The 11,637-nt window shown below is 39.1% G+C and overlaps 1 protein-coding gene across 1 annotated transcript; it reads right to left on the bottom strand.

The window, feature by feature from the left end:
• Positions 1–1,133: 1,133 nt before the first annotated feature.
• On the bottom strand, positions 1,134–5,058 carry rraga (Ras-related GTP binding A). Its single transcript, XM_059516581.1, has 10 exons — positions 4,975–5,058; positions 4,194–4,266; positions 3,995–4,094; positions 3,511–3,577; positions 3,216–3,438; positions 3,008–3,103; positions 2,804–2,926; positions 2,196–2,287; positions 2,001–2,116; positions 1,134–1,637 (listed from the first exon to the last, which is right to left on the bottom strand). Exons 2-10 carry the CDS (start codon positions 4,218–4,220, stop codon positions 1,534–1,536), a joined length of 948 nt encoding a protein of 315 aa, XP_059372564.1. The 5' UTR covers positions 4,221–4,266; positions 4,975–5,058; the 3' UTR covers positions 1,134–1,533.
• Between the last annotated feature and the right edge of the window lie 6,579 nt (positions 5,059–11,637).

The following is an 11,637-nucleotide window of genomic DNA, read 5'->3' as shown; positions in this document are numbered from 1 at the left end:
AGCCAAACTCTGCACCACATTGGCCCTCCAGGGCAAGATTAAAATAGCCCTGGTGTAGAATGATTGCCCCTGGAGAATGTTACATTGATTAAATACACATTTTTTAAATTGTTTATGTTTGAACTACAAATTTGCAATGATTTTAACGTTAAGTAAAGCCTCTTATTCATTTTGCTTTGACTTGTAAGTGATTTGTTTGAATGGTGCTTTGAAATCGACTGACTTTAGTTTTTTACATTAATGGTTCAGTTAACTGAACATCTACCTGAAGTTTAAAGGGCAGTTTCTTCATCTTTGTAAGCATAGATTTGTTAAAAGACAAACAAAGCCTCGAGGCCACACATATGAAATGCTTCTTTGTTCTCCCAATGTAAAGTTGACCTAGCAATCACAGCTTTATCTCACACACCTCCCAAGAGCCACTCAATCACACAGAACTGACCCGCTGTCCTGCTCTAGTATGAGTGGGAAATCATCTTTTCCTTGAAGGACTTTCTTAAATCAATGCAACTTTTTTTGCTTGCAATATTAACTTTGTCATCAAACAAATTCATTGTATTGCAATACCTTAATACAAATTTGAATTATTTTTATTTCTCAGTATGTCCATGCATTTCAATCTCTCTCTCTCTCTCTCTATATATATATATATATAAAGAATGTTCAAAATCTTTTCTAAAGGCCTCACATACTGAACATTACTTGTGCCAGTAACACCCTTCAGTGTTTATGACTTTGCACATGATCACTGAAGTCATTCATGGCAAATCATTGGCTGCTAGCCTCTTTTTTATTTTATTTTATTTCATTTTTAAGAGCTGTGTGAATGAGACATATGGACCCAGTTTCACAGTTTCCATCTGGAGATGTGCTCAGTGATAAATTGGGGGCAACCAAATACCCATGTAACCTGTTACCAATGTTTAATAAACTATCATGTTTAAATACTCCAGAGTTGTTAAGGAGATTAATTTATCCTCTAAACCAATCAAAACGTACTAATACAATGCCAAAACTTTAGACAAAAACCAACAAGACCTGCATTAGACACCTAGCCTGGTTTTCTAACTCTTCAGAATAAAGCAGATTCACTGAAAGAGACTTGAACTTCATGATCTCAGTAAAGACACTGCTTACAGATCAATCTGTTTTATTGAGAATAATAATACAACAATTTGTAGATCAAGTTGTTAGTTTAGAAAGATCAGTTTTAGTCACAGATTTTCAACATCTGCACACACAGTACAGCAAGCTGATCATGCTTCATGTCTAAATGATCTAGCTTTCTGACTATCAGTAACTCAGCAGTCACTGTATGGCACAGAAATCAGAATTAAGGGGTCATGACCTTATTCAAGCCCTCGACCCGTGGTTTATGATTAAGAACTACATCAGCGAGGAAAACAAACATGTTAACAGAAGGTGCCTTAGTTTCTCAGCAGAAACCCTGGATGCGGTGAAGTCAGCAGACAGGAGGGAGTCTCTGGCTCATCTGGGGTCACTGCGCGTGAGGTCACACTGGATGCAGCGAGGCTAGCGCATGCGCATGTGCAGACTGTGCTTGGGCCCGTCCACACGCTCCAGCTTCTCGAAGTGTCTCCTGGCGTTCCTGATGTTGATGAGCGTGGCAGCGGACGCTGGAAGAGAGAAAAAGGCTTTAGCAGAATTTCCTTGATTCCTCCAGTCAAAACTTTACATTTCGTCATCATTTACTCATCCTCATGCTGATCCAAACCTGTATTAGTTTCTTTCTTGACTTTCAAAGTACTTTTTTTTCCAAACTATGCAAGATACCAGCAACTGTTTTGTTACCAAAACTCCTCAAAATAAAGAAAAAAAACTCGAGGATGAGTAAATTATGAAAATGTTCATTTTGGGGTGAACTATCCCTTTAATGAGCATGTGACTAACATTACACACTCAATATTTGGCCACAATACAGGTTATTGTTCCAGTAATAAAGCAGTGCATGTCTGAAGATCACACACACTGATGCTTACGTATGGACGGGTCTGACATGATCACCATGACGTAGGTGTTGGACGTGAACACGTCGATGAAGGCGGCGAAGTTTGAGTTGCGCACTTCCATGCTCTGGAAAGAGGCGGCCAGCTTACTGTGGGACAGAGAGAAAGGTCAGGATTACCCATGATGCTGTTCAGCGCTGAACACCTCGTGAATGGAGAGGGACCGACCTGCAGCTGAGCTTGAACTGCTTGATGATGTTACTGATCTTCTCGAAGCGATGAGCGTCTCGCTGCTCCTTACACTGATAGTGAGAGATCACCTGACCACACACGAGAGACAGGACACATGTCAGCCATCGCTCACACCTCAGCCCAGATACAACTAGACCAGTGCACATGCATCTGCTGGTTAAACCCACATAAACCTGCTTCATATGTGACCCTGGAGCACAAAAACCAGTCTCGAGTCTCTGGGGTATATTCATAACAATAGTAAATACACTGTATGGGTCAAATTTATACATTTCTCTTTTATGCCAAAAATCATTAGGATATTAACTAAAGATCATGTTCCATGAAGATATTTATAAATTTCCTACCATAAATATATCAAAACTTAATTTCTGATTAGTAATATGCATTGCTAAGAACTTCATTTGAACAACTTTAAAGATGATTTTCTCAATATTTCGATTTTTTTGCTCCCTCAGATTCCAGATTTTTTAAAATAGCTGTATCTCAGACAGATATTGTCCTCCTAACAAACCATACATCAATGAAGAAATTATGTATAATGTAAAAAAACTGTTAAGCACTGTGTTTCAGTTGGTACAGACCAGGAAAGTAGCTCTTTCGAAAAGCAGGACTTCGTCTGCCTCGATGATCTGAGCAAAGTTGCGCAGGTTACACTCGAGCTGCTGTACGTTAGGAATGAGCTGATAGACGATGCTGGACCAGGCCTGCAGACACAAACACACACCAGACTCAAGATCCTCTTCTGACCGTCTGACAGCGCTAAAGAGAAATCAACACGCTCTTACTTTATACAGCGTCTCGTCCCATATCGACGTCCTGAAGCAGGTGCAGGCCAGCGGCCGAGACAGTCTCTTCAGATCATCCTCTCGCTCCTTAAATATCTACAGCACAAACCAATCATTCATATCAATAACAGTCCAGAATTTTAAGGTGGAACGTCATTGTCAGTGTTGCAGTGATGTGGCGTGTGTCTGCAGGTTCTGGAGCTCTCACCAGGTCTCTCTGGTCCTCCTGCACCAGGTCCATCTTGTGCACCAGACAGAAGATCTTGGCGTCAGGAGAGTTCTGCAGGATGGCTTCCAGACACGACTGATAGTAATGCATGTCCTTCTCCAGCTCGCGGCTCTCCACATCAAACACGTAGATCAGCACCTCCACATTACGAAAGATGTTGTCTCTCTGACTCGTGAAGTAGTTCTCCATGAACGTGTCCTGTCTGTGTGATTCACATTTAAAGATGAGAACACTCAAATTCCCAACAGAAGCCCGTCCCACAGGAGACACTCACCCGCCGCAGTCCCACAGGTTCAGCACCAGATTACCCAGAAACCTCACGTGAGAGTGCTCCACGTCAACTGAAACCAGACACAGTACCGCTGAGATTACCCTGGGGTCACTAACATATGTGACACCTGCTCCTCTGATGAATATGATACACAAAGGAGGAGGAAGATTATTCATATCTTATGAAATTATAAAGCATGTGGTAAAAGTGGAGTACCCCAAAAAGTGATTCAAGCCATTAAAAACAACACAATCAAAATTTAAATGCAGAAAACTGTCCTATAAATAGGATTGATTTTCTTTCAGATCAGCAGATCTTATATTGACTGCTACAGATAGCTCTGCTCTTTCAGACGTGCAGCTCTGGTTAAAAGCGTCTGGTTTCACTGAAAGCCTGGTGTTGTGTGTGTTGATGTGTCATGCAGGTTAGGAATGAGACTGAATGAAAGACGACAGATGACTTGCACTATCTGTTGTAAATGTCATACTTGTGGCTCCGAGGCGGCGAGTGTCTCTGGCGATGTAGTTGGCAAATATGATGGACCTCATGCTGGTCTTTCCTGATCCACTCTTCCCCATCAACAGCACCTGCGGAGAGCACAGGTCATGTGTGTGTGTGTGTGTGTGTGTGTGACGCTGTATAACACACCAGCAGTCAGTGCTCAGTTACACTGAGGTTAAACTCACCTTCTTCTTCATGGCTGTGCTGGACATTTCACTTCACCAGGGTAAATCACTGTACTACACCAGTCATCAACAACTGCAACCAGACACAACACATCAGCACTCTTTCACTCGCAGCTTTCGTGTCCACAAAGTGTGTGAAGTGTCTCTCTCTATTAAATGATGAATGTAGTATAGAGCTCAGTCCCTCCTGAAGTGAAGTATCGATACTATATCTGAATAAACTGATCAGTCAGTCCAGAATGAACCGAGTGCTGAAATCATTCGAGCTGTAGACTGTTTATTGTTTCACTTCAGTAACATATAAAACAAGACACTAGAAAACAAACGATTCTTAAGATTATCCTCGAACTAACAAAATAGAGATTTGGACAATCCGGCTCCTGGTGTGACAGAACTATATAGGCTAACGTTGATCAGTTTTCTTTTGCCGTTTTCGTGTATTTTCATCGTCATCATATTGATTTCTCACAACAGTTTGTTTCTGTGAAATGTTTCCTATCTCTCATGCTAACTTACATGCTAACTTCGCCGGATCCTTTGTACAACGCGAAGACAATCGTGTGTTTGTGCGTCTCCAAACTAATCTGGAAGGCAGTCAGTCGCTGTGTGTCTGTGTAAGGTGTTGTTTTTGTTCGTCACTTCCCGATAATGACTGTCAAATAAAGCGACGAAGAGCGCTCCTGGGCTCCTATGATGAACTCTACACTCCCGCTAAGCTAAACACGAGAGAAGAGTCAGAACAGTCGATAAAAACAGTTGATTCTGGAATATAATCACATACCTGATTAAACTCCCCATCGATGTGTATCTCACAGCTCGCATCTGCTGACGACAGGCACGTGACTGACAGCTGCGGTCTCGCGATGACTTACACAAGACGCGTCACGTGACTCGGAGATCACGGGGAAGAGAAACAGAACAGAATGAAGAAACGAAGAAAAAACAGAAAAACTGTATAAAACGTAGAACACATTTTAAGGCATTCCCTTTCTTTAACTGCTTTAAGAGCGGGGTCAAGTTGGTTTTGTTTTCGATATTCGTGACACATTCAGCGGTAAACGCCAATAACTCCAAAACGAATTGCCCTAAAAAAATCTAAGCAGTGTGACCGCCAAAAGGGCAAAGCTGATCATGTTTAACATCCTTCTTTTTCTATATTTTCCCTCGATATAATAAGCACGGCCCCGTACAAGCCGTCGCAATGTGCAGAAAGCCGGGAGAGAACGCTCTCAGCAGAGCCTTCAGTTAGGGACCGTGGGGAAAGTGCAAACTTTCTTCGTTTTTTGCTATAGCTCAGTAGGTGTTTTTGTAATAGCTTTTTAGTTAAAGGGCATATAGACATGAAACCAGTGTCAATCAATAGTGGGGGACAGTGGACATTTTTAACAACCTTTCTTTTTACCACTACTGGTAGAAAAGGGAACTGCATGTCCAAAATTAACATTCTTTTTGTAATAACTTTCTACAGCAGGAAGATAGAGAGATGAAACAAGTGTCAATCAATAGAGGGAGAGAGTGTATATTTTTCACATCCTTTCATTTTACCCCAAGTGGCTGATTAGGGAATTGCATGTCCAAAATTAACCTTCTTTTTGTAATAACTTTCTACAGCAGTGAGACAGAGACATGAAACCAGTGTCAATCAATAGAGGGGGACAGTGGACATTTTTCACAACCTTTCTTTTTACCCCTACTGGTAGGAAAGGGAATTGCATGTCCCAAATTAACCTTATTTTTATAATAACGTTCTACAGCAGGGACACAGAGACATGAAACCAGTTCAAATCAATAGAGGGAGAGAGTGGACATTTTCCCAACCTTTCATTTTACCACTACTGGTAGAGAAGGGAATTGCATGTCCAGAATTAACTTTATTGTTGTAATGACGTTCTACAGCAGGGACACAGAGACATGAAACCAGTTCAAATCAATAGAGGGAGAGAGTGGACATTTTTCATAACCTTTCTTTTTACCCCTACTGGTAGGAAAAGGAAATTGCATGTCCAAAATTAACATTCTTTTTGTAATAACTTTCTACAGCAGTGAGACAGAGACATGAAACCAGTGTCAATCAATAGAGGGGGAGAGTGGACGTTTTTCACAACCTTTCTTTTTACCCCTACTGGTAGAAAAGGGAAATGCATGTCCAAAATTAACCTCCTTTTTGTAATAACTTTCTACAGCAGGGATACAGAGACATGAAACAAGTGTCAATCAGTAGAGGGAGAGTGGACATTTTTCACAACCTTTCATTCTACCCCTACTGATAGAAAAGGGAACTGCATGTCCAAAATTAACAATCATTTTGTAATAACTTTCTACAGCAGGGACACTGAGCCATGAAACCAGTTCAAATCAATAGAGGGAGAGAGTGGACATTTTTCACAACCTTTCTTTTTACCCTTACTGGTAGGAAAGGGAATTGCATGTCCAAAATTAAACTTTTTTTGTAATAACTTTCTACAGCAGTGAGACAGATACATGAAACTAGTGTCAATCAGAAGAGGGAGAGAGTGAACATTTTTCACAACCTTTCTTTGTACCCCTACTGGTAGGAAAGGGAATTGCATGTCCAAAATCAACCTTCTTTTAGTAATAACTTTCTACAGCAGGACAATAGAGACATGAAACCAGTGTGAATCAATAGAAAGAGACAGTGGATATTTTTCACATCCTTTCATTTTGCCCCAAGTGGCTGATTAGGGAATTGCATGTCCAAAATTAACCTTCTTTTTGTAATAACTTTCTTAAGCAGGGAGACAGAGACATGAAACCAGAGTCAATCTATAGAGGGGGACAGTGGACATTTTTCACAACCAATCTTTTTTTACCCCTACTGGTAGGAAAGAGAATTGCATGACCAAAAATTAACCTTCTTTTTGTAATAACTTTCTACAGCAGGGAGACAGAGACATGAAACCAGTGTCAATCAATAGAGGGGGCCAGTGGACATTTTTTACAATCTTTTTTTTTTTTACCACTACTGGTAGGAAAGGGAATTGCCTGTCCAAAATTAACCTTCTTTTAGTAATAACTTTCTACAGCAGGAATACAGAGACATGAAACCAGTGTCAATCAATAGAGGGAGAGAGTGGATATTTTTCACATACTTTCATTTTACCCCAAGTGGCTGATTAGGCAATTGCATGTCCAAAATTAACCTTCACTTTGTAATAACTTTCTACAGCAGGGACACAGAGACATGAAACCAGTGTCAATCAATAGAGGGGGAGAGTGGACATTTTTCACAATTTTCTTTCTTTACCCCAAGTGGCTGAATAGGGAATTGCATGACCAAAAATAACCTTATTTTTGTAATAACTTTCTTCGGCAGGAAGATATAGAGATGAAACCAGTATCACTCAATAGAGGGAGAGAGTGGACATTTTTTACATCCTTTCATTTTACCCCAAGTGGCTGATTAGGGAATTGCATGTCCAAAATTGACGTTCTTTTTGTAATAACTTTCTTAAGCAGGGAGACAGAGACATGAAACCAGTGTCAATCTATAGAGGGGGACAGTGGACATTTTTCACAACCTTTCTTTTTACCCCTACTGGTAGGAAAGAGAATTGCATGTCCAAAAATTAACCTTTCTTTGTAATAACTTTCTACAGCAGGGAGACAGAGACATGAAACCAGTGTCAATCAATAGAGGGGGCCAGTGGACGTTTTTCACAACCTTTCTTTTTACCCCTACTGGTAGAAAAGGGAAATGCATGTCCAAAATTAACCTCCTTTTAGTAATAACTTTCTACAGCAGGAATACAGAGACATGAAACCAGTGTCAATCAATAGAGGGGGAGAGTGGACGTTTTTCACAACCTTTTTTTTACCCCTACTGGTAGAAAAGGGAAATGCATGTCAAAAATTAACCTCATTTTGTAATAACTTTCTACAGCAGGTATACAGAGACATGAAACAAGTGTCAATCAGTAGAGGGAGAGTGGACATTTTTCACAACCTTTCATTTTACCCCTACTGATAGAAAAGGGAACTGCATGTCCAAAATTAACAATCATTTTGTAATAACTTTCTACAGCAGGGACACAGAGCCATGAAACCAGTTCAAATCAATAGAGGGAGAGAGTGGACATTTTTCACAACCTTTCTTTTTACCCTTACTGGTAGGAAAGGGAATTGCATGTCCAAAATTAAACTTTTTTTGTAATAACTTTCTACAGCAGTGAGACAGATACATGAAACTAGTGTCAATCAGAAGAGGGAGAGAGTGAACATTTTTCACAACCTTTCTTTGTACCCCTACTGGTAGGAAAGGGAATGGCATGTCCAAAATCAACCTTCTTTTAGTAATAACTTTCTACAGCAGGACGATAGAGACATGAAACCAGTGTGAATCAATAGAAAGAGACAGTGGATATTTTTCACATCCTTTCATTTTACCCCAAGTGGCTGATTAGGGAATTGCATGTCCAAAATTAACCTTCTTTTTGTAATAACTTTCTTAAGCAGGGAGACAGAGACATGAAACCAGAGTCAATCTATAGAGGGGGACAGTGGACATTTTTCACAACCTTTCTTTGTACCCCTACTGGTAGGAAAGAGAATTGCATGTCCAAAAATTAACCTTCTTTTTGTAATAACTTTCTACAGCAGGGAGACAGAGACATGAAACCAGTGTCAATCAATAGAGGGAGAGAGTGGATATTTTTCACATACTTTCATTTTACCCCAAGTGGCTGATTAGGCAATTGCATGTCCAAAATTAACCTTCACTTTGTAATAACTTTCTACAGCAGGGACACAGAGACATGAAACCAGTGTCAATCAATAGAGGGGGAGAGTGGACATTTTTCACAATTTTCTTTCTTTACCCCAAGTGGCTGAATAGGGAATTGCATGACCAAAAATAACCTTATTTTTGTAATAACTTTCTTCGGCAGGAAGATATAGAGATGAAACCAGTATCACTCAATAGAGGGAGAGAGAGTGGACATTAATAACTTTCTACAGCAGTGAGACAGATACATGAAACCAGTGTCAATCAATAGTGGGGGACAGTGGACATTTTTCACAACCTTTCTTTTTACCCCTATTGGTAGAAAAGGGAATTGCATGTCCAAAATGAAGCTTCTTTTTGTAATTACGTTCTACAGCAGTGACACAGAGACATGAAACCAGTTCAAATCAATAGAGGGAGAGAGTGGACATTTTTCAAAACCTTTCTTTTTACCCCTACTGGTAGAAAAACCTTCTTTTTGTAGTAACTTTCTTCAGCAGGAAGATAGAGACATGAGACCAGTGGCAATCAATAAAGGGGACAGTGGACATTTTTCACAACCTTTCTTTTTACTCCTACTGGTAGAAAAGGGAATTTCATGTCCAAAATTAACATTCTTTTTGTAATAACTTTCTACAGCAGGAAGATAGAGACATGAAACCAGTGTGAATCAATAGAAGGAGAGAGTGGACATTTTTCACATCCTTTCATTTTACCCCAAGTGGCTGATTAGGGAATTGCATGTCCAAAATTAACATTCTTTTTGTAATAACTTTCTACAGCAGTGAGACAGAGACTTGAAACCAGTGTCAATCAATAGAGGGGGGCAGTGGACGTTTTTCACAACCTTTCTTTTTACCCCTACTGCTAGAAAAGGGAATTGCATGTCCAAAATTAACCTTCTTTTTGTAATAACTTTCTACAGCAGGGAGACAGAGACATGAAACAAGTGTCAATCAGTAGAGGGAGAGAGTGGACATTTTTCACAACCTTTCATTTTACCCCTACTGGTAGAAAAAGGGAACTGCGTGTCCAAAATTAACATTAATTTTGTAATAACTTTCTACAGCAGGGAGACAGAGACATGAGACCAGTTCAAATCAATCGAGGGAGAGAGTGGACATTTTTATGGGAAGCCGTTCAGGAAATAATTCATGTGTATTGTGTGAATATGGATTGGTTTACTGGTTGAATGTATGGTTCAATGACAAACACATTGGTTTATAATACATTGGTATAACTAGACATATACTGGTTTAGATACATCGGTCTGATCAAGTATATATGGGTTTGCACCTTTATACACTGGTTTGTTCGAGTAAACATTGGGCTCCTCAAATATGCATTGGTTTCCCCAACTATATATTGGTTTTGTAAATTATATATTGGTTTAGATACATTGGTTTCCTCAACTATATATTGGTTTTCTCAACTATATATTGGTTTCCTCAACTATATATCGGTTTCCTCAACTATATATCGGTTTTCGCAACTATATATCGGTTTCCTCAACTATATATCGGTTTTCTCAACTATTTCGGTTTCCTCAACTATATATCGGTTTCCTCAACTATATATTGGTTTAGATACATCGGTCTCCTCAACTATATATCGGTTTCCTCAACTATATATCGGTTTTCTCAACTATATATCGGTTTCCTCAACTATATATTGGTTTAGATACATCGGTTTCCTCAACTATATATTGGTTTTCTCAACTATATATTTGTTTAGATACATTGGTTTCCTCAACTATATATCGGTTTCCTCAACTATATATTGGTTTAGATACATTGGTTTCCTCAACTATATATTGGTTTCCTCAACTATATATCGGTTTCCTCAACTATATATCGGTTTCCTCAACTATATATCGGTTTTCTCAACTATAAATTGGTTTTCTCAACTATAAATTGCTTTAGATACATCGGTTTCCTCAACTATATATTGGTTTCCTCAACTATATATTGGTTTCCTCAAATATATATCAGTTTCCTCAACTATATATTGCTTTAGATACATTGGTTTCCTCAACTATATATTGGTTTCCTCAACTACATATTGGTTTAGATACATCGGTTTCCTCAACTATATATTGGTTTGTTCAAACACACATTGGTTATATAATTTTGGATATTTTCAGAATTGATGTGTGAAGTTTCTGGTCACATGGTAAGATCACATGATCACAGAATCAAAGTAACTTCCTCATCTATTCAGAAATGGTTAAAGGTTGTTGAAAACGAGTTCAGATGAAGTTCGGGCATATTTTGATGGATTGCAAAGAATTCTTTATAGTATCATCTTGCCTACTTTGGAGTCTTCAGAAACAGAAGTTTTATCAAGACGTCTTGAGGATCATAAATACATAATTTCATCTTTTATTGTATGTCTATCTTCTAAGGGTTGAGGGTTGTCCATACAGGGGACCTTGGAAGACCAAGGTATGTATTGCATTCTAATAATTCATGTGTATTGTGTGAATATGGATTGGTTTACTGGTTGAATGTATGGTTCAATGACAAACACATTGGTTTATAATACATTGGTATAACCAGACATATATTGGTTTAGATACATCGGTCTGATCAAGTGTATATGGGTTTGCTCCTTTATACACTGGCTTGTTCGAGTAAACATTGGGCTGCTCAAATATGCATTGGTTTCCCCAACTATATTGGTTTTCTCAATTATATATTGGTT

The sequence above is a fragment of the Carassius carassius genome, chromosome 29 (genome assembly GCF_963082965.1).
Source record: "Carassius carassius chromosome 29, fCarCar2.1, whole genome shotgun sequence".
Classification (NCBI taxonomy): domain Eukaryota; kingdom Metazoa; phylum Chordata; class Actinopteri; order Cypriniformes; family Cyprinidae; genus Carassius; species Carassius carassius.
Note: the sequence above shows the minus strand (reverse complement) of the source record. Positions and strands in the feature narration are given on the sequence as shown.